The sequence below is a fragment of the Poromitra crassiceps genome (assembly GCF_964638095.1).
Source record: "Poromitra crassiceps genome assembly, chromosome: 1".
In the NCBI taxonomy this organism is placed as follows: Eukaryota; Metazoa; Chordata; class Actinopteri; order Beryciformes; family Melamphaidae; genus Poromitra; species Poromitra crassiceps.
In genome coordinates, this window is record NC_139623.1 from 111,967,663 (window position 1) to 111,995,653 (window position 27,991).

General features: G+C 45.7%; 1 protein-coding gene across 1 annotated transcript in view; it reads right to left on the bottom strand.

Moving 5' to 3' along the window:
- The window catches only part of ptpn23a (protein tyrosine phosphatase, non-receptor type 23, a), a 77,964-nt gene that overhangs the window by 42,221 nt on the left and 7,752 nt on the right, over positions 1-27,991 (bottom strand). The window contains exons 2-10 of the mRNA XM_083634295.1: positions 22,642-22,716; positions 20,370-20,497; positions 20,172-20,248; positions 18,979-19,028; positions 9,793-9,924; positions 9,467-9,547; positions 6,487-6,618; positions 4,648-4,695; positions 272-328 (exon numbers count right to left, since the gene is read on the bottom strand). Of these exons, the coding sequence (XP_083490421.1) occupies positions 272-328; positions 4,648-4,695; positions 6,487-6,618; positions 9,467-9,547; positions 9,793-9,924; positions 18,979-19,028; positions 20,172-20,248; positions 20,370-20,497; positions 22,642-22,716 (780 nt within the window). The remainder of the gene's footprint in view (positions 1-271; positions 329-4,647; positions 4,696-6,486; positions 6,619-9,466; positions 9,548-9,792; positions 9,925-18,978; positions 19,029-20,171; positions 20,249-20,369; positions 20,498-22,641; positions 22,717-27,991) is intronic.

The following is a 27,991-nucleotide window of genomic DNA, read 5'->3' on the forward strand; positions in this document are numbered from 1 at the left end:
GTATTAAAAAATCTAATCGAAAATCTAATTTTGAGAGAAAAAATCTGATATAGCCTATTTTTTTTTTTTTGCTGATCCGAAAAATCCGTGATCCGTGGCTCAAAATCCGTCACGCGATCCGATCCGTGGGTTTTCTGATCCGTGCCAGCCCTAGTGACTTTTGTGTACCGTGACACCCCTGACACACACACACACACATACACAGGAAAACACACGCAGGGCGTTACACATTATACATGAGATGCTGGAGGGTGACTGACTGCAGCTTTACCTTGGCCAGCTTGACGGCTTCATTGAGTTTGTCTAAGGAGCTCTGCAGGTAAGCCAGCTGTGGGAAGCAGAAAATCCAAGTCAAGGGAAGAGACAGAATGAAATAAAAGCGGGAGGGAGGGGCCAAATGACAGAGGAGTGAGGAAGAAAAAGAAAGGACATGACGCGCTACATTGCAGGCTTTTTGCTGATGCCCTTATGGAAAGAGACTTAGAATAAGTGCAAGCAAGGTGTCTGCAGTTGAAACCACCTAGGCTGCCACTCTGCATATAATGATTTATTAAAGCTGCGTCATCTATGTAGTAGAACTGTGCAATTTGTTTTTCATTTGTTTTTTTTTAATTGGAGCCCTATGAACAGAGAGTGTGTGTCGTGGTACTGTAGGTTCATGGCCAGGTGCAGTCGTATCCCTCTCGACCTGCTGTTTCAGCTCTCCTGTAGTAGCAACTCAGCCTAGCTTAGCTGTGGCATTATTTATTTATTTATTTATTTATTTAATGATTTATTTATTTGGCTATTCTTACCAACATTGTATAATAAGTATTAAAGATATTAGAGATGAGAAAGTATTATCATGAATTGACAACTGTTTATTATTGTTACTCTCTAATGGCTCATTTCCACCACATATAACAGCACAGTACAGCTCTACTCGATCTGGTCTTACTCGTCTCTACTTGATATAGACTCTGTTTCCATAGCAAGTTTACTCACACACCTGGTCGTCATAGCGACCGCATATCTGCCCTCCGCCCATAGTGGGCTATAACGTATAACGTTAAAATTAAATCCATACACAGATCTTTTAAACTGTTTATGAAATACTGGTGCCTCTAAATTACCTACAGTGTAGGGCTGGGTATTGGCAAGGCTCTCACGATACGATACGTATCACGATACTTGGGTCACGATACGATTGTATCACGATATATTGTGATGCGATACATATTGCGATATATTGCGATATTCTACAGAATTTACTCAAAATTAAATAATAGAGCTAAAGATACAACACACTGTGTACCACCCAGGTATGGGAATCACCAGATGCAGAGGCCTGGCATGGCATGGCCTGCAAAAAAATAAAAAATAAATAATAATATCGCGATACTTGGCGTCCAAGTATCGATACAGTATCGGGAAATAAAATATTGCGATATATTGCCGTATCGATTATATTGCCCAGCTCTACTACAGTGTACATGGGCAAATGTGACAATCGGCTAGGAGAATGGATATCACTTTGTTGTTACTCAAACTCACATGCATGCACTGCGCGCGGGACGGGAGTTGCGCTACAGGGAGAAGGGAAGCCTCTACCCCGGCGGCCTCTCACCAGGCAAGACCGCTGCTTCACTAAACCCCCGCCTCCGGCCTAGCGGAGCCAACGCAGCACACAAACAAAGGGCTTCCCGAGGAGCTGACTTTTTCTCTCTCAAAACAATTGAAAACCACCGTCATGTTAAAGCTGAGCAAGGAGATCGATTTTATTTCACCAGAGCCGAAGGCAGCAACACAAAATACTGATGGAAATAACATTAACAGAAGAGAAGGTAAGCCCCACTAAACTGCTATCCAGCATTGACAGTCAGTAGATACAGTAAACATGATTCTGTCTGACCAATCAGTCGTGTGCAGTGTTTTCACGTCACGGTATGGTACCGGGTTCACAGCGCTGGAACCTCAACAAAGCAGGGACCAAAACTAGCGACTCTAACTAACGACTCAACCCCGACTCAACCCGGGCTGTCCACGTTTTTGATCGGTGGAATGAGACAAAAAAGCGAGACGCGCTGATACCAGCTGTGGAAATGGCCCATTAGAGACCCAACTTAAACCACAGCAGTTATTGGGAGCAGCTGAGACAGAGCTTAACAAATATAGCTTTCCTGTAGAGTAAAATAAACAACATGTTATCAAATTAAAATGAGAATAAAACTACAGAGGTGGGTAAACTATGTACTGTGTTTCCCCTCATCGATACAGTTGAACTGAAAATAGGTGAGTCAACTCTGCCTCATTTCAATATGCCCCTGAACTCGCCATTTATTTCGGATTGTAACACGCCAAATCAGCTGGATGATGTTTACTCTAATCATTAACCATCCATGTTCGCTAGTTAACTGCGTATGTGGGCGCTAGGCTGCCCGTTGACATAACATAGGCTACCTGAGGAGGTGAACGGGGTCGCGTATTGACAGATGAAATTCGAGTAGCTAGTTGTGGAAAACTCTGTTTCTATTTGATGGACTTTCGCTGAGTGTTTAGAGTAGACAGATTGCTCGTGTTCCCACCCTTACTAGAAGCGAAGCGATAGTAGCGAACAATTTGTTGTACTCACTTGTGACAACAAGCATTGTCAGCATCATCGACTCAGTCTCCTGTGAAGTAAGTAATCCACACTTTTTGATTGTTTAGTCTAGCTGCTATCTCTCTCTTTTCACTTTGAGTGAAGAGAGGGGCGGGGCACAATGCACACGCTGAAAGCAGGGCAGCGCAGCAGGCAGGCACAAGTGGAGACTCACACATGGCCCCCTCGCTGTTGTGTTTCATCTGAGGGATGGCCAGAAAGCGAGCAATCTCTCTTAAATATATCATAGGCTAGACCAGGGATACTCAACTTGCTTTGCCCCGGGGGCCACGTTCGTGAAATGATAGAAGGCCAGGGGCCAGTTAATAAACAATATACATTTTTCTGTAGCGGATTGTAGGTTTTTGGGGTGTCAGCCGGAGTTTAGTCTGACAATGTTGTGCACACCGGATAGTTAGTTAGGTTAAGTTAGTTAGGTTAAGCACATACATAAGTGCATGGGTAGTATTTGACAATTTAGCAGCTAAATCATAGATTACTGAAAGATATTCGATATTCCAGACTGAAATGCTATAACAGAAGTGGAGTATTGGCCAGAATGACATGAACATTTGGACACTTATTCAGCGGGTATCTTGCATGTTGCGTTCAGGTGCACTGTAAAAAAAGAAATGCAATTCCATCGCGGGCCACACAGGGGGCGCAAGTTGAGTATCACTGGGCTAGACTATCATAGGCATGTCTTACAGAGTTGGTGAGATCAAACGACAGATGAAACGGTGAGATAACGTTCATGTAGCAATTATAGGAAATATATTTTCTTAATTTCTCCAGTACGGATAAGAGAACATTAACGTGAAAGCTTATTGATCCTCCGGTATTTACAAATGCGGCACCTGTGCGTGCGTGCCTCTTGCATAGAGAGCCAAATTGAAACGTCACTTCCTGCTTTCTCCCTGTACCAGCGCTGCGAAAAATATGAATGGCGGTGGATGGAGAATAAGGTTACTTTTTTGATCCCGTTTGAATTGTGCCACGGGGTGCCAACGCTAATTTTGTCAATTTAAAACATAACTTTGCATGTCAAGAAAGTCAGTTTGTCGTCAAACTGAAACGTAGGGGTTAGTTTCGTAGAAAAACTACATAGCTTGTGGAAGCTCATGGCATGTCGCCGGTCTTCAGCTTTGCCGGTAGAGAAAGTGACGTCACTTAGGCGACAGTGTATGTAGTCTTTCTGATTTATAACTTCTAGTGCAACAAAATTAGCGTTGGCACCCCGTGGCACAATTCAAACGGGATCAAAAAAGTAACCTTATTCTCCGTTCACCGCCATTCATATTCTTCACAGCGCTGGTACAGGGAGAAAGCAGGAAGTGACGTTTCACTTTGGCTCTCTATGGGGCAGAGCGAGCGTGTGTGTGTGTGTGTGTGTGTGTGTGTGTGTGTGTGTGTGTGTGTGTGTGTGTGTGTGAGTGAGTGTGTGAGTGAGTGTGTGTGTGTGTGTGTGTGTGTGTGAGTGTGTTCGTTATGCTGACTGAGAGAGAGAGAGAGAGAGAGGGCTGAAGTCATTCTAGGTGCGCTGTGCACCGTGTGCATATTTAATTGTCTCACGTGACGTGCCTCAGATCGGCTCATTAGATCAGCCTTTTTAGAGAGCTCCCATCAAAGTCGATAGAGACAATATCTACAGAGAAACTCTGCCTGAAGTCAGGCAGCAGCTGTATCTTAGCTCTGGCGCTCACTTCCTCTTCCAGACAAATATACTGATATTTTAAAGTATTTAGTAGTATGATATTTTTCAACTTTTTTGACGGACTGGGTTGTTTAATTCACGCACTGCGCTCTGTCAATGGCGTCCTACAACACCTGGGTCTCATTGAAATAGATGGCATATTGTGCGTTTTTTGATGTATCACAAATGCTCATGTTGTGAACACCACCCAACAGTAGAATACGTTTCAATTTGCATTAGGACTAGGAAGGACTAGGAAGGACTAGGAAGGACTAGGAAGGACTAGGAAGGAGCACAAGGGTCAAATATTCCTGTGCATGAAATTTGGTCCTACCCGCTCTCCATACTTCTGTTGCTCCTCAGCTTGTTTTCCCATATGGAGCTGTGGAGAGAGAGAGAGAGAAGTCTGAGACAATATGTGTGTGTGTGTGTGTGTGTGTGTGTGTGTGTGTGTGTGTGTGTGTGTGTGTGTGTGTGTGTGTGTGTGTGTGTGCGTGTGCGTGCGTGCGTGTCTGAATTAGGGCTGTCCTCGACTCAGGATTCTGCCAGTTGACTCAGATTCGACTGTCCAATACGAATATTCGACTATTCTTTATTTTATTTTTATTTTTTTAAATATCTTCAGTGATTATTTTGACCACATTAACAGTCAATTGCGGCAATTCGACGTCGGGATAATGGAGTCTGAATGAGACATATTTCTTTTTTAAATTTAGGCTCTTAACCTATTTTTTTATTTCACCCTTTAAAACATGTAGCCTACATGTATAAAGAAATTAAAGTGTAAAGGACATTGCTGCTGCTTTGAAATGACATGTCCAACGCCTAGGCTACAGTTCTTCTCAAGACTAATAAGGCCTAAATAAGTGTAAACAAGAAATAACTTATCAATTTAGATGGGGGGGGGGACATAGCGTCATGTAATGAATAAAATGCCACTGGTCACCCTTCATGCAGCTTGTCAAAATAAATACTCGCATTGGCTCATTGGCTCACGGAGCATGGGCACCTGGCCAATCCCGGCACTTGCCTGCTGTGTAGGCCCAAAACCGCGGTGGGTTCCGTAATAACGCTTCACGTCTCTGTGTGGTTTTTACAAAATGCAACCAGTGGAAAAGCATTAAAACGAGCTTGTGAGTAATTCTCATAACGCCATTCGCCCTCAATCTGTCACTCAAACCTAGAAATTCCCCCCCCTACCTCCATCTGTACCTCCCCAGCGAGGAGGACACTATACCCGGAAAAGACACACGCGCTGCTGTGTATTTCTGATATGGTTTTGTTTAATCCTGCTTCCTCTGACGTGAATACGAGGGATCAGCCAAGCAGCATTTTGGTAAACATACCGCGTCACTGGGTGGCAAAGGCAATGGAACCCTATGGAGCCCAAGTGGCGCAAGGCTTGAGTGGCTGACTCTAGCCAGTTAACTCTGTTTACATTTTAAAAACTGCGACAGTTCACACAACTTTAACACGACATGCATATATTATACATCAAACTCTTGGGCTACTTCTGCTCTCACTCAGAATGTCAAAATATAAGCGATGTCATGTATAGTTTTTGAGATATTAACGTTTGTTTGACCCAACTCGTACTATTAACTGCCGCGGGGTCCCGCATTTCTGGGTGTCAAGTGACATCACGCTGATCCTTCGTATAGATCAATCAAATGTTTTGGAGTTATCCCTCTTCTCATCCCCTCTCTGGGGTTATGGGAGACTGTGGGAATCTCACTGCTCGTGCCCGCGGCTGCTCAGCCGGCAGAGAGTGCTTCCAAGTCAGACTGATAACATAAACAACATAATTAGAGCTTATCCAGGTAAGATATTAATAATGTAATGACACATCCAGCGAGAAACTAACTATAATTAAGACATGTGCCAACTTTGAGGAGGTTGTGTTCAGTATTTTAAGAGCACAGCACACCACACTGACTGGAGGGGAGGGAGAGAGGGGAAAAAAAAACACGACTGCTCAACTTGAGGAATCTCCGTCGACTCACGGGTCTCTAGGCTGATGGTCAAATCGTCGACTTGTAGAAGACAGCCCTAGTCTGAAGTGAAATTCTGACTTCTCCTATTTATTACACGCCACCTCTGCAACTAACAGGGACATTCATACACATACAACAGCACACACACACACATGCTCCCTTTCTCCCAGTGGACTCACGTGTGCGATAGAAGCAAAGTAATAGATCTTCATCTGGACCAGTTTCTTCCAGTCCTTCTGGATCTTTCCCAGCATGGAGGCGGTCTCAGAGTTCTCCAGGGCCCTGCACGCCTCTTTGTAGTAATCCACCACCTGCGGCAACACAGCAGCACCGTCACACACCACTACAGTCTGAGTCAGTGGAGGTTATTCATGTATGCCAGGGAGGATGAGCCTCCCTTATTTTTTTAGAAGAGATGGGGTTTTTTTTTTTTTTTTTTTTATAAGATATCAATCAAATGTGTTTTTTCTTAATAAAATTCATGGTATTCATGATATTCTTAAAATGCTTCAACAGCGACACCTGTAGGGCACTGATGGAAAGGGCAGTGTGGTGCCATGCAGAGTCTACTGTCTGTGTGCCATCCCCTCAGGGGTATGATGCATTGGCATTACCCCCTTGGGCGTTTCATTTCCTTTCTAATTTATCTCATGCTAATCTATGATTGGTCGAAAAACACATGCAATTCACAACAGATGAGCCTTAGCCTGCCCTACCAATCAACAACCAACCATAAGATTGACTTAAGTGTCCGTCCAATAAAATGTCATCTTCAACTGGGTTTCAGCTTGAGGCGCCAGCATGAACCTAATAAGGAAGTAGATCCCTGGCCTGACTGGCACTGTGATGACTGATAGGTAGATAGTTAGCACATTACATTTTCCCATTCGTTTTTTATTGTGCAGAAGGTTAGCTAGTTGCATTAACAAACAACGTGAACTGAACGCATTTGGAGCTTGGAGGGACTGCAGGGTGCAACAAGACGTGGCCGGGAGACGGAGATATCCACACGCGCTGGCACAGACTGAGCGCTTGATCCAGGGTTGGAAAAACAACGGCTGTGATGCGAGGTTATGGCTGGGGGCTGCATGGTGACAGAGGGCTGGGGGCTGCATGGTGACAGAGGGCTGGGGGCTGCATGGTGACAGAGGTTACAGCTGGGGGCTGCATGGTGACAGAGGTTACGGCTGGGGGCTGCATGGTGACAGAGGTTACAGGCTGGGGGCTGCATGGTGACAGAGGTTACAGCTGGGGGCTGCATGGTGACAGAGGTTACAGCTGGGGGCTGCATGGTGACAGAGGTTACAGCTGGGGGCTGCATGGTGACAGAGGTTATGGCTGGGGGCTGCATGGTGACAGAGGTTACAGCTGGGGGCTGCATGGTGACACAGACGGATGTTCAAGTAAGTCAGTCAATTAAGGTGCAGGTTATTCTGCTCTTCTGGTAAATTCGGCGTGTAAATGGTCCGCCAAGCAGCGCTTTATAATATTGTTTCATCAAACTTTCATGCTGCTTTGCCCGCCATAAAGTGCCGCAATTTTAAATTGAGTTTGGCGTAGCTATTCCCTCCGTTTGTTGGAAATGGAGTAGAGTGTTTTTGATTTGTTTGTCGGGTCTTTTGCTGACGGACTTGGCTGTGAATGGCTCAGGGTGTTTTCACGTGAATGCTAGTTAGAGAGATGTTAGAGATCTCTCTTTCTCCCTCTCTCTCTCTCTCTCTCTCTAGCTGATGTCTGTCTGTCTGTCTCTGCCTCTCTCTCTCTCTCTCTCTCACGTAGCTGATGTCTGTATGGGCCACAGCGCGCGGTTGTCCCTGTTGTCCCCACTCCTCTGCGTTAAGGTGTGACGGGGTTCGCTGGTTTCTCTGTGGGGGGCCTGGTGGTGGCTTTTTAGGCAGTGTGTGGCCTGTGGGCCGGTGGTTTTCAGGGTGATGATTTAGTTAGGATATAGTCTTATGTGAATAACATTTTGGGTGAAGCAAGATTTTGCTATTTTCCAAGAAAAGTGGGAGCAGTGTAAGCTAGTGTAGAAGTGAGTGACTAAGCTAATAATAACCATAACAGCACAAATAATTGACAATGAATAATGACATCAAAACAGTCTAATCCTAGTGCTAAATTAAAATAAGATATTCTTCTAAATCTGTCTTCAAACGGCAAAAGAATAAAAAAATAAAATAAAGGTCGCCTCCGAGAGCCATCCTTCCATGTCTTCTAGCTCAGGAGCCGCCACTGGTCTGCAGCACCGTCACACACCACTACAGTCTGAGTGAGTGCTGTCTCTAACACACAGCAGCGCCGCACTCCAAGGCACGGTGCTGCGGCCCCCCACCCACGGTGCACCGTGCGCACCACAGCCGGCTTGGCAAGAGGAAGGCGAGTACGGAGTAGTCTCATGTGGTCAGACCCAACGTGTTATGTCAGCACGCTTCCAGCGATGGAGGGTCTGAATCACAAGACAAATTCACGGGTTCCGCCGACAGGAATTGCACGGCGGAATCTGACTGGCTGGGCTGTTATGGAAGTCCGGCATGCCATCCCTGGATGGTCAAATCATATGTCTGTCACACCTCTGGTTTTGTCTTGGGGGCGGGCGTTAACCACTCAATAGTTGTGTTCAGAGTTGTGTTCAGACCTATTAGTCAGCATTTTTGCACATATGTGAACACCCCAACAGAACTCAGATCCCTCTGAAGTGAACCGAACTCAGACCTCCTCGAGAGGTGGTCTGAGTTCAGTTCACTTCAAAGTCCCCATTGCGGTTGTCTTTACCTGTGCAGTGGGAACACAAAGCTCCATGATGTCAGTGGAGTGGATTGCCTGTAAGAACAGCCATCTTGTTCCAAGTGAAAACTACTCATCATCCAAAGGAGGTCTGAGCTCCAGTGGAACTACGTATAGTGTGAACAGAAAGAGGACTGAGGCCCCATCAGAGCTAAAGTGGACCAGAAAGAGAACCGAGTCCTCTTTCAAATGAACTCACAATGTGAACACAAAAAGAACGGAGTCCCTTTGCTGTTGGTCCACTTTTTGGTCCACTTAAAGAGGTCTGAGTTTGGTTCTTTTAAAGGGGTCCAGGTGTGAAAAGACCCTAAAACTCATATTTAAACTGCTGAACATATTTTGAAACACATGATAGTTTGATGGTAAAAAGTTGACCTGAGCACTGATGCGGGCGACCAGATAACTCTTCCTGTTGTCCAACATGGACTTCTCCAGAAGACACTCCTGAGCCTGGCCCTGTGACAGAGACAAGGTGATGAGACACCAAACGTGTGTGTGTGTGTGTGTGTGTGTGTGTGTGTGTGTGTGTGTGTGTGTGTGTGTGTGTGTGTGATGTGTGCGTGCGTGCGTGTGTGTATGTGTGTGTGATGTGTGCGTGCGTGCGTGTGCGTGTGTGTGTGTGTGTGTGTGTGTGTGTGTGTGTGTGTGTGTGTGTGTGTGTGTGATGTGTGCGTGCGTGCGTGCGTGCGTGTGTGAGCTACCAGCATAAGGTTGATGTTGAGGTTAAGGATCTGGTGACTCATGTCCACGCTGAAGTTGTGGCTGAAGTGGTCCCTCAGGTAGGAGAACGCCCCCGCAGAGCACTGGAAGTGGGTGCAGGACACCTTCATCCCCTGGACACAGAGACAATGGTAAGTGGTACTGTGTGTGTGTGTGTGTGTGTGTGTGTGTGTGTGTGTGTGTGTGTGTGTGTGTGTGTGTGTGTGTGTGTATGTGTGCATGTGCGTGTGCGTGTGCGTGTGCGCATGCTTTGAACTCCCAGAGCTGCAGACGTAACATTATTGAGTACCATCAAACATGCCAGCGGCAGCGCTGGACTGGTCCGTGTCTCCAGGGAAAACTTGCCTGCCTGTCATTTACTGACCACACCGCGTCCCATTCCATATTGCAAAACGCAACAATCGAGGAATCAATTCTCAAGTTTACAATAAAAGCCCGGCTTCAAGTTCTACCTACTAAATACAATATCTCTCTCTCTCTGGTAGCCCTCACAACATGAACCATACTGCCTCCTGCACCTCTCTCTCTCTCTCTCTGGTACCCCTCACAACATGAACCATACTGCCTCCTGCACCTCTCTCTCTCTCTGGTAGCCCTCACAACATGAACCATACTGCCACCTGCACCTCTCTCTCTCTCTCTGGTACCCCTCACAACATGAACCATACTGCCTCCTGCACCTCTCTCTCTCTCTCTGGTACCCCTCACAACATGAACCATACTGCCTCCTGCACCTCTCTCTCTCTCTGGTAGCCCTCACAACATGAACCATACTGCCACCTGCACCTCTCTCTCTCTCTGGTAGCCCTCACAACATGAACCATACTGCCACCTGCACCTCTCTCTCTCTCTGGTAGCCCTCACAACATGAACCATACTGCCACCTGCACCTCTCTCTCTCTCTGGTAGCCCTCACAACATGAACCATACTGCCACCTGCACCTCTCTCTCTCTCTGGTAGCCCTCACAACATGAACCATACTGCCACCTGCACCTCTCTCTCTCTCTCTGGTAGCCCTCACAACATGAACCATACTGCCACCTGCACCTCTCTCTCTCTCTGGTAGCCCTCACAACATGAACCATACTGCCACCTGCACCTCTCTCTCTCTCTGGTAGCCCTCACAACATGAACCATACTGCCACCTGCACCTCTCTCTCTCTCTGGTAACCCTCACAACATGAACCATACTGCCACCTGCACCTCTCTCTCTCTCTCTGGTAGCCCTCACAACATGAACCATACTGCCTCCTGCACCTCTCTCTCTCTCTGGTAGCCCTCACAACATGAACCATACTGCCACCTGCACCTCTCTCTCTCTCTCTGGTAGCCCTCACAACATGAACCATACTGCCACCTGCACCTCTCTCTCTCTCTCTGGTAGCCCTCACAACATGAACCATACTGCCACCTGCACCTCTCTCTCTCTCTCTGGTAGCCCTCACAACATGAACCATACTGCCTCCTGCACCTCTCTCTCTCTCTGGTAGCCCTCACCTGCACCTCTCTCTCTCTCTGGTACCCCTCACAACATGAACCATACTGCCACCTGCACCTCTCTCTCTCTCTGGTAGCCCTCACAACATGAACCATACTGCCACCTGCACCTCTCTCTCTCTCTCTGGTAGCCCTCACAACATGAACCATACTGCCACCTGCACCTCTCTCTCTCTCTGGTAGCCCTCACAACATGAACCATACTGCCACCTGCACCTCTCTCTCTCTCTGGTAGCCCTCACAACATGAACCATACTGCCACCTGCACCTCTCTCTCTCTCTGGTAGCCCTCACAACATGAACCATACTGCCTCCTGCACCTCTCTCTCTCTCTGGTAGCCCTCACAACATGAACCATACTGCCACCTGCACCTCTCTCTCTCTCTGGTAGCCCTCACAACATGAACCATACTGCCACCTGCACCTCTCTCTCTCTCTGGTAGCCCTCACAACATGAACCATACTGCCACCTGCACCTCTCTCTCTCTCTGGTAGCCCTCACAACATGAACCATCCTGCCACCTGCACCTCTCTCTCTCTCTGGTAGCCCTCACAACATGAACCATACTGCCACCTGCACCTCTCTCTCTCTCTGGTAGCCCTCACAACATGAACCATACTGCCTCCTGCACCTCTCTCTCTCTCTGGTAGCCCTCACAACATGAACCATACTGCCTCCTGCACCTCTCTCTCTCTCTGGTAGCCCTCACAACATGAACCATACTGCCACCTGCACCTCTCTCTCTCTCTCTGGTAGCCCTCACAACATGAACCATACTGCCTCCTGCACCTCTCTCTCTCTCTGGTAGCCCTCACAACATGAACCATACTGCCACCTGCACCTCTCTCTCTCTCTGGTAGCCCTCACAACATGAACCATACTGCCTCCTGCACCTCTCTCTCTCTCTGGTACCCCTCACAACATGAACCATACTGCCACCTGCACCTCTCTCTCTCTCTGGTAGCCCTCACAACATGAACCATACTGCCACCTGCACCTCTCTCTCTCTCTGGTAGCCCTCACAACATGAACCATACTGCCACCTGCACCTCTCTCTCTCTCTGGTAGCCCTCACAACATGAACCATACTGCCTCCTGCACCTCTCTCTCTCTCTGGTACCCCTCACAACATGAACCATACTGCCACCTGCACCTCTCTCTCTCTCTGGTAGCCCTCACAACATGAACCATACTGCCACCTGCACCTCTCTCTCTCTCTGGTAGCCCTCACAACATGAACCATACTGCCACCTGCACCTCTCTCTCTCTCTGGTACCCCTCACAACATGAACCATACTGCCACCTGCACCTCTCTCTCTCTCTGGTAGCCCTCACAACATGAACCATACTGCCACCTGCACCTCTCTCTCTCTCTGGTAGCCCTCACAACATGAACCATACTGCCACCTGCACCTCTCTCTCTCTCTCTGGTAGCCCTCACAACATGAACCATACTGCCACCTGCACCTCTCTCTCTCTCTGGTAGCCCTCACAACATGAACCATACTGCCACCTGCACCTCTCTCTCTCTCTGGTAGCCCTCACAACATGAACCATACTGCCACCTGCACCTCTCTCTCTCTCTGGTAGCCCTCACAACATGAACCATACTGCCACCTGCACCTCTCTCTCTCTCTCTGGTAGCCCTCACAACATGAACCATACTGCCACCTGCACCTCTCTCTCTCTCTGGTAGCCCTCACAACATGAACCATACTGCCACCTGCACCTCTCTCTCTCTCTGGTAGCCCTCACAACATGAACCATACTGCCACCTGCACCTCTCTCTCTCTCTGGTAGCCCTCACAACATGAACCATACTGCCTCCTGCACCTCTCTCTCTCTCTCTGGTAGCCCTCACAACATGAACCATACTGCCACCTGCACCTCTCTCTCTCTCTGGTAGCCCTCACAACATGAACCATACTGCCTCCTGCACCTCTCTCTCTCTCTGGTAGCCCTCACAACATGAACCATACTGCCACCTGCACCTCTCTCTCTCTCTGGTAGCCCTCACAACATGAACCATACTGCCACCTGCACCTCTCTCTCTCTCTGGTAGCCCTCACAACATGAACCATACTGCCACCTGCACCTCTCTCTCTCTCTGGTAGCCCTCACAACATGAACCATACTGCCACCTGCACCTCTCTCTCTCTCTGGTAGCCCTCACAACATGAACCATACTGCCACCTGCACCTCTCTCTCTCTCTGGTAGCCCTCACAACATGAACCATACTGCCACCTGCACCTCTCTCTCTCTCTGGTAGCCCTCACAACATGAACCATACTGCCTCCTGCACCTCTCTCTCTCTCTGGTAGCCCTCACAACATGAACCATACTGCCTCCTGCACCTCTCTCTCTCTCTGGTACCCCTCACAACATGAACCATACTGCCACCTGCACCTCTCTCTCTCTCTGGTAACCCTCACAACATGAACCATACTGCCTCCTGCACCTCTCTCTCTCTCTGGTACCCCTCACAACATGAACCATACTGCCACCTGCACCTCTCTCTCTCTCTGGTAGCCCTCACAACATGAACCATACTGCCACCTGCACCTCTCTCTCTCTCTGGTAGCCCTCACAACATGAACCATACTGCCACCTGCACCTCTCTCTCTCTCTGGTAGCCCTCACAACATGAACCATACTGCCACCTGCACCTCTCTCTCTCTCTGGTAGCCCTCACAACATGAACCATACTGCCACCTGCACCTCTCTCTCTCTCTGGTAGCCCTCACAACATGAACCATACTGCCACCTGCACCTCTCTCTCTCTCTGGTAGCCCTCACAACATGAACCATACTGCCTCCTGCACCTCTCTCTCTCTCTGGTAGCCCTCACAACATGAACCATACTGCCACCTGCACCTCTCTCTCTCTCTGGTAGCCCTCACAACATGAACCATACTGCCACCTGCACCTCTCTCTCTCTCTCTGGTAGCCCTCACAACATGAACCATACTGCCACCTGCACCTCTCTCTCTCTCTGGTAGCCCTCACAACATGAACCATACTGCCACCTGCACCTCTCTCTCTCTCTGGTAGCCCTCACAACATGAACCATACTGCCACCTGCACCTCTCTCTCTCTCTGGTAGCCCTCACAACATGAACCATACTGCCACCTGCACCTCTCTCTCTCTCTCTGGTAGCCCTCACAACATGAACCATACTGCCACCTGCACCTCTCTCTCTCTCTCTGGTAGCCCTCACAACATGAACCATACTGCCACCTGCACCTCTCTCTCTCTCTGGTAGCCCTCACAACATGAACCATACTGCCACCTGCACCTCTCTCTCTCTCTGGTAGCCCTCACAACATGAACCATACTGCCTCCTGCACAATAACCATCATATGGAATCAATCTCACACATCATGAACAGTTGCTCTGCTTTTAAAGGACTATATATTGCACGCCACGACCGTATAGTAGACTTGATCGCTAAAGAACTGCGCCGCAACATAGAACAGTTGACAAAACTTCATACACACAAAAGTGTTCAGATGGACTGGTTTTCTTCATCTAATCACAACAGCACACTTGACCGTCTTATAAAGTCCTCTCCTCCCAACACTCTGGATGTTGTCATGATCAATGAAACCACTAAGACTGTTGTCATTTTGGAAATTGGTTGCTTATTTGATTCATACATGGACATTTGCTTCAGCTCTAAAATACTCAAATAGCAGCCACTAGCAGAAGCCATCAGTGTATCTGGATATAACTGTCAAACCATTGCCTTAATCTTTGACAGCCTAGGACACGTGCACAAGAGGTGTGTGTGGACTGCAAATAGCTGGACTGACAAAAATAAGTGCAAAACATCTGGTGGTTACATTATGTTCTGTGCCCGCCATCATAGGCAGCTACCATATTTGGAAAAGATGCTGTCACCTCTATCCATAAATGTTTTGTAGCTTGCCGGTGTGCTTATGTTGTGGTCATGTTCCTCTTTGCATTGCATGTTGACTCTGATACATTTGGATTTTGATGTGATTATGTCCTTAATCGAAAGTGGGGGGTTGGGGATTATGTGTTGTTCTAATGGTTAGCTCAGTCTGGTTTGCTGTCTTTATTTTCTATCTTTATAATGCTACCGGCAGCTTCACTTTTTTTTTATCCATGTCTGTGCTTACTTATAAAAACTTTGTAGATGTTTATAAACATCGAACAAAAAGTTAAAAAATGTGTGTTTGGTAGATTATTTCTCTGTTGTAACAATGCTTCTTGGCAATAAATTGTATACCGTTGGAAAGCCTGTTTATTTCTCTTTTAAATGCTGCCCCATTTGTAAGGAACATGCATTTGTGGAATGAGCAGCACAGCTGAGTATGTGGGTTGCGCTCATGAAAAATTTGACAAATCTTCTCTGCCAATGCCAAACAGCTTATTCTGCTGTTGCTATTGACTCTTGTTTGGTGTTGTTTGATGGATTGGATGATTTGAAGTCTATCAGTAACAAGGAAGAAACAAGAGATATTGGCAATTTTACAATTTATTCATTTAACAAACAGTCAGGAGCCTCAGGAGTGTGTTGAAGAACCACACAGCCACAACAGCCTGGCACCTCCTCCTCATGCTAGTCACCAGCCTGGTCACACACTGATCCTAAATTAATATTTAAGTTGAATTTTGGTTACTTTATTTCAAGACTCAAACAATATAGAAAACTGGAAAATCCTCCCGTTGTCCATGATTGGCCATATAAACTCAGTTAAAATGGTGTCACTTCCCAGGTTCCTCAATCTGTGTCAGAACCTTCCCATCTTTCTTACGTCGGCTTTTTTGAAAGAACTGGACTCCATAATCCTGTCCTACGTCTGGAATTATAAGAATCACAGAATTTTCAAAATTCACCTGCAAAAGCCCAAGTCTGAAGGAGGGCTGGTCTTGCCAGTATTTAGGCATTACTACTGGGCTGCCAATGTTAGGGCTTTAATGTTTTGGTGGCAAGGGACTCCTGATAATTTAACCCTCGGGCCCCCCCCTGTGGCTGAAAATGGAGGCCAGCTCTGTTGCCAGCTGTTCTCTGCCAGCCCGGTTGTTTTCCAAGCTAGAGAAACCTGGGGCTTTACAAAATTTAAGTTTTGTTGTGAGAAACTCTGTCAGAATTCTAAACCAAGTCAGGAGTGTTTTGAGTCTACCAGATGTTTCTGTCCACACACCAATTTGTCTTGGTCACCCTCTTTCATCTTCGTGGTCAGGAAAAACCTTCCATGCGTGGCGTGAGAAGGGACTGGTTTCCATCAAAGACCTATACATACATGTAGATGGTCATTTTGCATCCTTTGATCAACTAAAGAGGAGGTTTGATTTGCCCGGCACGCACTGGTTCAACTACCTGCAAATCAGAAATTATGTTCGATCCAAGAATCATAATTTTGAGGCGCTCCCAAATGAACATGCCTTTTTCGATGTTTTGCTGAGCACTGTTTGAAAACTGTACCATGGCCTCTACTGAGAGAATTAGAGAGGCGTGGCAGTTGGCGTTGATTTGTCTGACATTGTATGGGGCAGGAGTCTGTCTGTGATACAACTCTGCTCAGTTAATAGTAGGCACCAGCTGATCCAATTCAAAGTCACTCATCGTCTTCACTGTTCTAAGCATAGCATATAGGGATGCACCGATCGATCGGCACGTGACCGGAAATGGCCGATTTTCACGTGATCGGCCTCGATCGGTGATCTGTTCCGGTCACTCTAAATAGCCGATTCTGTGAGCCGATTTTCACAAGACGTGCGCGCACCCCAAAGCACCGAGACAGGCACCCAGCCACCACACCACACACGCCAGCATACCTTCCTCGTTGTGGATTTTTTTCACCGTCAGTGAAGTAGACAAAGCTCGCAGTTTGTCACACATGCAAGTCGAAAATAAGCCGTGGAGACAGAGGTGCGGCCGAGTCCCGCTCGGCTGGAGTCGTCTGAGCGGCTCGCTTCACCTCACTGGCCCCTCTCTCTCTGCTCTTTCTCCCCGGGAAGCGGTGCTGCTGCACCCGGCCACCGCACACAGCCGGCTTGGCGAGGTGAACGTGAGCATTGTGTCCAGTTTAACCGTTCCCCGACCTGCATTCTCCATTCCACATCAGCGCTGCTGCCTCAGCCTGTCACTCATGTTGTAACGTGGAAGAGACTATTTGTTTCGTATTGCAAATAGAACGACATGAGAACGACGGACATAATAATAAAAATGCATCGGACTCACAAGTGTGCAACGTTTTCTGTGCGTGACAATATTTTTTCGGATGGCAGATAAAAATACGCATACCAAACTTCGGACTGTGTGTAAACTTTGACTCTGAGGAAGACAGACTTGTCTGTCGAAACGTCAGTCAGCCCCTTCTATTAAAACGTGCAGACGGAAAAGAGTGCTCCGGTGTCTTTACTTCGGGTAGTCTGTGTGAAGTGCCCAGGTAAAATATTATTTTATGTGTGTAAACTCCGCCTGATATTCAGACTGAAGATCGTTACTGTAACTCATAAACTCATTTCCCCTCTACTCAAGAGGACTGGTCTGGAGCCAGTCTATAAACTCCTTGTCCATGGATCATTTTGATGTTCTGTTGCACCTGTTTTCTTTTGGAAAAGTAAATGCATGATAGCTGTGGGATATAGGCTATTGGATTTAATTTAATTTTTGTATTCATTGTATTTGCACAAAAAGCTCTGTCAAGTAGCCTAACCTGGAACACTTTTATTTTGAGATGTGTTTGAGTGAGATGGTCCTACTTCATGCAAATGATAAGAATTGTTTATTTGTTTATTTGTTTATTTGGATCCCCATTAGATGTAAGAATTATTCTTTGAATCTTAATTTTCAAACAAAGTTACAAAAACGTTTGTGTAAGCTGTCAATTGTTGTTTTTAGAGAAAAAAAATCGGAATCGGCAAAAATCGGTATCGGCAAGTCAGACTATTCAAAAATCGGAAATCGGAATCGGCCAAGAAAATGGCAATCGGTGCATCCCTAATAGCATAAGATCTTCCCCTCTGTCCCACCAGTGTGTGACAGGTGTCAGACGTCAGAGGGCACTCTCGTGCCTTTTGGTTCTGCCCTTCACTGTCGGGATTTTGGGCAAACATATTAGACTGGTACTCTAAGGCCTACAAAATAACCCTTCAGCCGGAGGCAGAACTCGCCATCTTCGGCTGCTCGGAGACCTCTCTGGGCTTCCCTACAGCTGTGCAACAGTCTCTGACACTGGGGACAACTGTGGCCAAAAAACTTATTTTGATGGAATGGAAGTCCCCCTCTTCACCCTCTTTCCAACTGTGGTTGACGGACATGATCTCTGTTATACGGATGGAGAGACTCAGGTCCCTAAGGACCAACTCAATTGAAAAATGTCTAAGTATTTGGGACCCGTTTCTAGCCTACCTCGATGAGGTTAGGGGCAGCAGGTGACTTGCTAGTTCCTCATTGACCTCTTACACAACATCTCCTAGAAGCACATAAGCATCCTATCCAGCTGGTAGCATGATATTATAGTACAAAATTGAAATATTGAGTGTCGTTGTGGCTTGATTTTGTTCATTTGTTTTTTGTTTTGTTTTCTCCTCTGTATCTGAGCCTGTTTGTTTGTCTTGTTCTGTTTAAAGAAAACTTGAAAATAAAATATTGGAAAAAGAAAATGTGTTTGTGTGTGCGTGTGTAGCATACCTCCTCAGATACTCTGTTATCCATGGCTCCCAACATGGAGTGGAGGGCCCCTACAGAGAATAAACAGGTACTTTCAGGAGAAATACTGAGCAGACTTCACTCCAGCTTAGCACACATGGTGACTGTATGTTCTGACTGTAGCACACAGAGTAACCATGTTCTGACTGTAGCACTACCCAGGTTTTGTTTTAGTTAAAGATGATTTCAAAGCATTTTTTTCTTTATGATATAATAAAGTTAAAGGGAACAGGAAAGCTGGTTGGGCCAGGCAGAGTGGGTAACAGGCAGCAAAAAACACCAGGCAAGTGACCAAAGCTGCTTACAGAATGACTATTGACACAAAAGTAAAACTTACTGTAGAAAAAAGTAAAAGTTACTATCGAGAAGTATATAAGCTATTATCAATTAGATTTCTTACACTATTCACCTTATGTTCAGACCTTACAGTGGACCAAATTCTTCCGGGTCCGTCTAACACTTCCGGCGGTCACGGCGCAAAATAAAAGAGTTGTTTTTGGAGCAGACAGTGAAGGGGTGAAATAAATAACGTATCCTACTACTTTGAGCCGGTACACAGCAAGCAAGCGAGTATCCACTGTTAGCCAGGTCAGATAACGTTATCGTCGACAATGACGAGCACTTTCTTGTAAAACATACCTGGACTCCAACAAAGAAAGCTTCAGATGGTTTTCTCTCCTCCGAGGCAGCGCGAGCCATTAACGTTAATAAAGACCCGCAGACGTTAACGTAATTCCCTGGAATGCGAGACTTAACGAGCCAGTTACATGGCGTTGCATTCTTAGACATTGCCGTTTGCTTTTATTTGGTATGTTACATACAATTGGCTAAATTATTAGTTAATTCAGAGTTAGATGATATTGGAGCAGCGCAGCCATTTTTTATTTTATTTTATTATTACTTTTAGCCGGAAGTCGTAGGACGGCCACAGAACCGGGTCAAATGGGCGTGGCTACATAAGGTGAATAGACCTATAAGGTATATATAGTTTGAATCAGAATGAATCTCTTTATTGAACCCAAGCCTAAAATAATTTGGCGGTTAATCTCAGTTAGCAATTCAGGGTTTGACCAACCAGTTTGGCCACTGGTTGGTCAGTTCATTTGCTTTATCAGTGTCAGTTAAATTAACTGGAGGAGTTTCAAACAAATTGAACTCCACATGACATAACTCACCCAGATTGTAGAGAATGCAGGCTTGCTCATAGCTGATGTCATCATGGGTGACTGTTTTTCCAGAGAAGATCTCAGTCCTGAGAGAGACAAAGATAACAGTAGCACATCAGATAGATTGGAAAATACAGGGGAGTTTTGTACGCTGTGTGTGTGTGTGTGTGTGTGTGTGTGTGTGTGTGGGTGCGTGCGTTGTCCTACCATGAGATGGGCACCGCGGCCTCTTGTCCCGGGCCCAGCGGTACGCGGCTCTGGAGATAATGCAGCTGGCCAAAATACTTCCTCAGTGTGCTGCAGCCCTCAAAATCCCTTGTCACGTTCACTGCACTCTGCACACACACACACACACACACACACACACACACACACACACACACAGAGTTTCTTTTCTATTAAATCTGCTGTGTTTTTCCACCACAGCAAGATAAGTAGCAACTCTGCAAAAGAAAGTGAAGTACCGGTAATCTTAATTTGTGACAATCTTGTCATAAAGAAGGCTGGCTCTGATTACCATGACTTGCTTTCATTTATTTAATGGAGACCAGAGGTAATTAGTTGGTCGAGTTCAAACTGCTGATGTGATGATGCAAAAATCCCCCCCAAAGTTGATCCATGCAAACACTAGTTTCACAAGTCGCCAAAAGAGGATCTGAAGAATGAAGATGTTTTTAAACGATAACAATGCTCGTTCTTCAGGCCATTACGCACAGCGCAGCTGACTACAGCAGCTGCTTTAGTATTTTTAGCCGCATCTAATGATATAGGCCACGCCCATTTCTGTCTGACTAGATTTTCCGCCATTTTGAATTTTGTCCAAAACGTTTTTTTATTGTTGTGATTCCTCATTCAAATTTAGTCAGATCTTCACCAAACCAAAGCACACATCATCTGGGGACTGTCGTGCACAACACTGAGTTCACGTTTTTTGAAAAGACTGTACCGTTACTTGCGGTATAATCATTGACATATATATAATGGACCAACATTGACTTTGACACAGCAAAATGAAGCTCACTTCCCGATATTGTTTGATTTTGTTTGATTGGTTGAATGGATTAATGCTACACGGAAGTACGAGTAGAGGGGGCGGCTGCCCCTAGCGGCTGCCGGGGGAGTTAACGAATTTGTCTCACAGGCTTGAACTGACCTGCCATCTTGTTGTTCGCTTCTGGTTGCTAGCTTGCTGGCTGGTTGCAGTGGTGAAATGGTCCAGGAAAACAAATATAACTTTTAGTCTGGGCGAGTAGCAGTCCAGCCAGCCGACCACCGTCTTGTCCGGGGCCTGGCCAAGAGACCATGGTGTGGTGTGAGCCTCCAGCCTGCTAGCTGCTGCTAAACCTCCACAAGGTAAACTGCTATTATACTTATTATATCTCTGGGCAAACTCTAAACTTTATAACTGAGGTGGATTTGATCGCGCACTTGGTGCTCTGCTATGTTGGACTGAGTGGACTCATGTTTGTAAGCTAATGCTAGCTCCATTAGCATCGTGTGCTAACGTAAACATGTGAGCAAGGTGGTGAGTAGGGCTGGGCAATATAATCGATACGGCAATATATGGCGATATTTTATTTCCCGATACTGTATCGATACTACTATCGATACTTTTTTTTTTTTGCAGGCCATGCCATGCCAGGCCTCTGCATCTGCATGCGGGTCTGCATGGTGATATGTACTGCAACTACGCCTGAGTCTTGTATAGAAATCCAGTTGGATTCAGAACTACATCTCAATAGGACGAATCAGCGTGACGTCACTTGCCATCCAGAAATGCGGAACCCCCGCGGCAGTTAATAGTATGAGTTGTGCCAAACAAACGTTAATATCTCAAAAACCATACATCACATCGCTTATATTTTGACATTCTGAGTGAGAGCAGAAGTAGCCCAAGAGTTTGATGTATAATATATGCATGTTGTGTTAAAGTTGTGTGAACTGTCGCAGTTTTTAAAAGGTAAACAGAGTCAGCCGGCTAGAGTCAGACATTCAAGCCTCCCAAAGCTCATGCTCCATAGGGTTCCATTGCCGTTGCCACCCAGCATTTTGGTTTGTTTACCAAAATGCTGCTCTGCTGATCCCTCGTATACTGACCAGACCTAAACTCATTACACATTACATCTACACTTAAGCTCACATCTCACCCACCAATTCCTGACCTCACCACCAGTCTCAACAGAAGAAGGCTGAAGCCACTATGAATTCATATTTTCTGGGGTTCATTCTCAGCAGTCATAACATGGCAGTGAAAAGAGTGCTTGGGAACACTTCCTGGTCTTGTCTTCTTTGTTTTTAAAGAAGTAATGCCACCTTGTTTATAAGAGGGAGTAATTTAGGGTTTGGTTATTGGCTTGACTAGCACCAACCCTCTCATATGATCAAACGTGAGTTGATGGTCGACAAATCCCCGAGCTAAAACAATTTATATTCATACTTCATATTTTAGTCTAGCGAGTTTCGCATGCTGCCTGCCTACCTGCCGCAGTGTCTCCAGTTTCTTCAGCTGTTCGTTGTAGTTGTCTGGATTCTCTCCATAGTTCTTCAAGATGAACTGAGAGGAGAGGAGAGGAGAGGAGAGGAGAGGAGAGGAGAGGAGAGGAGAGGAGAGGAGAGGAGAGGAGAGGAGAGGAGAGGAGAGGAGCAACAGGTGAAGGAAGTGTATTTTAATACACCTACATGAGGTTAGATTACAGGTCTGATAAAACAGCTTTACCAACAGGAAGGAAAATCACCACTAGCTTCAAGCCAAATGCTGGGAAATTGTGACTGTCCTCTAGTCTCTACCAGCCACTTAGCCACGCCCACATAACCTGCCATCATGTGACTGTCCTCTAGTCTCTACTAGTGTCCTCTCTAGAGAGTGGCGTCAGCGGAGGACCAAAATGCGAGACTCATTAGCCAATGAACAGCCAGGAAGGGGTCTCGCACTACTTTTGCATGTTAAAATAAAGCTGATAAAGTACAATTTGATTCAGGAAAAAAAAACTTTCGGAGTACAACACAAACTGTCTATTTTGCTGCAACTCGACGGTGCTGCTTAATCCAGGACCTTACTTCCTGGAACTCTTGAGAGTAAAAAAAATGGTCCATTGGAGTGAATGGCACGTAACCCAGAGCCGTATAATAGAAGAGTTCCGACATCTCCATTCACTCCAATGGACCAGTTTTTTTCCAGGAAGTAGAAAGTGGAACTCTTGAGTAAAAGAAGCAGCACTGTCGAGTTGCAGAAAAATAGACAGTGTTGTACTTTGAAAGGGTTTTTCATCCCTTGAAATGAATCAAATTGTACATTATCGGCTTTATTTTAGCATGCAAAAGTAGCGCGAGACCCATTCCTGGCTGTTCATTGGCTAATGAGTCTCGCATTTTGGTCCTCCGCTGACGCCACTCTCTCTCTAGAGGACACTAACGTAACCTACCATCATGTGACTGTCCTCTAGTCTCTACTAGGGCTGCCACGATTAGTCGACTAGTCGCGATGACGTCGATGACCAAATTCGTCGCCGACGTATTTGGTCATCAACGTCATCGCTTGTTTTTTTTGTAGCTGAAAAAAGAAAAAAACGCTTGTTTTGTTTCCCCGAAGCTGCTGCTGCTGTCAAGTCAGCCAGAATGTAAAAGTATGTCATCTGCTTTAGGGCTTTCAAAAATAAAAACCCTTATTGTAACATTGGCATTCATATTAATTTTGAGTAATGCTTTACATCCACAGTTTCACTCGTAATCTTAACATTAGAGTCCGACCGATACTGGATTTTTGAGGCCGATGCCGATACCGATATTAGGGAGTAAAACAAATCCGATATCGATATATCGGCCGATAATATTTTTATTTTTTTTCCAGATTTTTTATCCAATTTTTATCCCCCATTAGTGCTAATTTTTAATTTATTTATCCTGGTTGCTGCTCCACCCTCTGCCGATCTGAGGAGAGCCAAAAACTGGCTCCATGCTTCCTCCAAGACATGGGCAGTTAGCCAGCCGCTTCTTTTCACCTGACACGGGAAGCTTCACCGGTAGGACATAGCACGTGGGAGGTTCGCGCTATTCCAACCAGTTCCCCTCCCTCCTAACAGGCGCCATTAACGACCAGAGGAGGCACCACATTAGCAACCAGGATATTGCATGTTTTGGTGAAGGGGTTCCTATATGAGGGAAACCCCCGGGAGGCACGGGGAGAACATGCAAACTCCACACTCCCTTTTGACGACCCCACCCGGGCGGTGGGAACTCGAGGACATGCGGCGGACGGGCACGCATTCCTTCAGCGTTCACAGCGTCCCAGGTGGGAATTGAACCCAGGACCTTCGAGCTGTGAGGTGACAGTGCTTACCACTACACCACCGTACCCCCCATTTCCTCACAAAAAGGTACAGGTAGTGCTTTTTCCATGCACAATGCAAACGTTATGTGTGAACAGCTCCATAAACAGCAGATTACCCCTGCTCGGTCATTACCATAGTAATAGATATTCGAAATTAACTGCAACATGTGTGTTTGATGTTTGTTTGATGTGTGTTGATGTTTGATCCCTGAGAAAGACTGAAACAATTTATTTGTGTTGATATTTTTGTTGCATACATAGTGCATAGTTTTTGGTTCCATTTCCATTCCACCTAGTAGTGCCCTAATTTTATTTTGCATTATTCCTTCAATGAATAGTACATATTTCTATTTCTATCATGTACTATTTTGCAGTTTTGCAATTTGCACTATTACATTTATTACATGCAAGTACATTGATGCCAGAAATAAATATGCTGCTACATGCTCTAAACGTTAAAGTTCATTAAAAGAACTTTTGAGTGAATTATCATCTTAATTATTTATTTTTATTTGGCACATGCTTAAAACAACTTGAAGCTAAATTTAGAAGCTGATGATAGCTAAATCAGAGCGATTGAGTAATTTTGCGATAGCTGCAATTTATGATCCGATTAGTCGACTAATCGTTAAAATAATCGGTGACTAGTCGACTATCAAAATAATCGTTTGTGGCAGCCCTACCAGCCACTTAGCCACGCAACCTGCCATCATGTGACTGTCCTCTAGTCTCTATGAGCCACTTAGCCACGCCCACGTAACCTGCCATCATGTGACTGTCCTCTAGTCTCTACCAGCCACTTAGCCACGCCCACATAACCTGCCATCATGTGACTGTCCTCTAGTCTCTACCAGCCACTTAGCCACGCCCACGTAACCTGCCATCATGTGACTGTCCTCTAGTCTCTACCAGCCACTTAGCCACGCCCACATAACCTGCCATCATGTGACTGTCCTCTAGTCTCTACCAGCCACTTAGCCACGCCCACATAACCTGTCATCATGTGACTGTCCTCTAGTCTCTACCAGCCACTTAGCCACGCCCACGTAACCTGCCATCATGTGACTGTCCTCTAGTCTCTACCAGCCACTTAGCCACGCCCACGTAACCTGCCATCATGTGACTGTCCTCTAGTCTCTACCAGCCACTTAGCCACGCCCACATAACCTGCCATCATGTGACCGTCCTCTAGTCTCTATGAGCCACTTAGCCACGCCCACATAACCTGCCATCATGTGACTGTCCTCTAGTCTCTATGAGCCACTTAGCCACGCCCACATAACCTGCCATCATGTGACGGTCCTCTAGTCTCTAGCAGCCACTTAGCCACGCCCACATAACCTGCCATCATGTGACCGTCCTCTAGTCTCTATGAGCCACTTAGCCACGCCCACATAACCTGCCATCATGTGACGGTCCTCTAGTCTCTAGCAGCCACTTAGCCACGCCCACATAACCTGCCATCATGTGACGGTCCTCAAGTCCAGTGGTTCTCAAATGGGGGTCCGCGGACCCCCAGGGGTCCGTGGCACTTTGCCAGGGGGTCCGCGAAAAGTTTTCAGGTTTAAAAAAAAAAAAAAAAAAATGGTTAAAAAGTTTTTTTTTTAATTAAAAAAAATGCTACATGTTACTTATTCCTTCTCCATCTACTTCCTACATGGTGCTAGTCTATCAAAATATCTTGGCTGTCATTGATTGTGTTGCATAGTGGTTTTCTGTACTGTTGACAAATTGTGATATTGCAAGTCGCTTTGGACAAAACAAAAGCATCTGCTAAATGACATAATGTAAATGTAATGTAATAAAAAAATATATATAGATATATATTTTTTTGCAAAATCTTCATAGTTCAACGAAAATAGTTTATGCTTTAAATCTAAAATGGTTCATGGATTACGTAAGGGATAATGGATAGTGAGCCGGTGATTACTGGCGAAATAATGACCGACAGGTGATATTGAGCCCGACGCGCAGCGGAGGGCTTAATCATTCACCTGAAGGTCATTATTTCCAGTAATCACCGGCTCACTATCCATTATCCCGCTTAGAACACGGCCTACAACTAAATCATTCAATAATCTGACAAAAATAATTATTCAAATAGATTTTTTAATAGCGTTTTCAACGACAAAGCGGTTTCATTCATAATTGGCACACAAGACACCACAGCTGCAACTGGTTGGCCTAATTAGTAGTGTCTTGCTGACAAAAGGCTCTTATCAACTGATTAATCCAGGTGTGGCAGAGCAGCGGTCGGTTGTCGAGAAATAATGACCGGTGAATATTGTTGATTGACCAATCAGAATCGAGTATTCAAGAGAGCCGTGTTCTAAATTCTAATAACAAACCTATCAAATTAAGTCAAGCATGTTACCGTGGAAACATTAATTAAGCTTAGCCCAAAATCACAAATCAGAATGAGGGGGTCCCCGGTATATTTTCTATCTTGTAAGGGGTCCTTGGCTGAAAAACATTTGAGAACCTCTGCTCTAGTCTCTAGCAGCCACTTACCCACGCCCACATAACCTGCCATCATGTGACTGTCCACTTAGCCACATAACCTGCTATCATTTGGAGGTCTTGTTCTAAGAAGGTCCAGTATTTCCCCTAGAATTTTTTTCAGGCCTGGAGGGACTTCAAAATCTAAACCGACCACATGGAGGACCCTCGCTGGCGACTGAAATTTTGGCCGTTTGAAGCCAGATTTGGATATATTAACATTAGGATTCGACTATGATGTCATTATTCATTCATATTAGTCATTTATATTATTAGTAAAAACAAATCACCAGGCCTGTACAATTGTAGGGGAAACACTGAGGTATTAGAAAAATCTAGCTGGCTGGTAAAACAGCCACAGCAGCTGGTGACTTTGGGATGTAACAGCTACTGTGTGGATATTAAAGAAAGATACGTTTATTTTACCTTTCAGTCCTGCTTGCCATCAAAATGGGGGGGGGGACACAACACTTTAATTTTCTTGTTTCAAACATTTTGCTTTTTATAGCAGAATGATATTTAACATGATCTGCAGGATATCAGTGCAGCATTCAACTCTCTTTGACCCTTGGCTAATTAATCCTTACTAAACTTTGGTCCTAAACAACGGGCTTAGCCTCATTCAAGCTGTGGACCTGTCCCTTTCCCTTGCCAAGACTTTCACTGTCTGTCCCCATGGTAAGCTGATCTAATGAGCGTCCAGCTACTAATGTCAGGTCAGGAGGTCAGACATACTCTACATGGCACTAGTTATTAGGGGTGGGGGAAAAAATCGATTCACCTAAGTATCGCGATTTTTAATGTCACGATTTTTTGAATCGATCTTTTATTCCAGAATCGATAATCGCAAAAAAAAAAAAAAAAAAATTTGGTGCTTGCAGTCAGGCCACTCACTGAACAACAGGCCAGGCGCCGCCTACTGGTTTACTAGTGGTTTTATTACTTTATTAGTTAGTCTGAAGTAATAATTACACTTCAGGGTTAAAGTGGGTGCATCTCATTG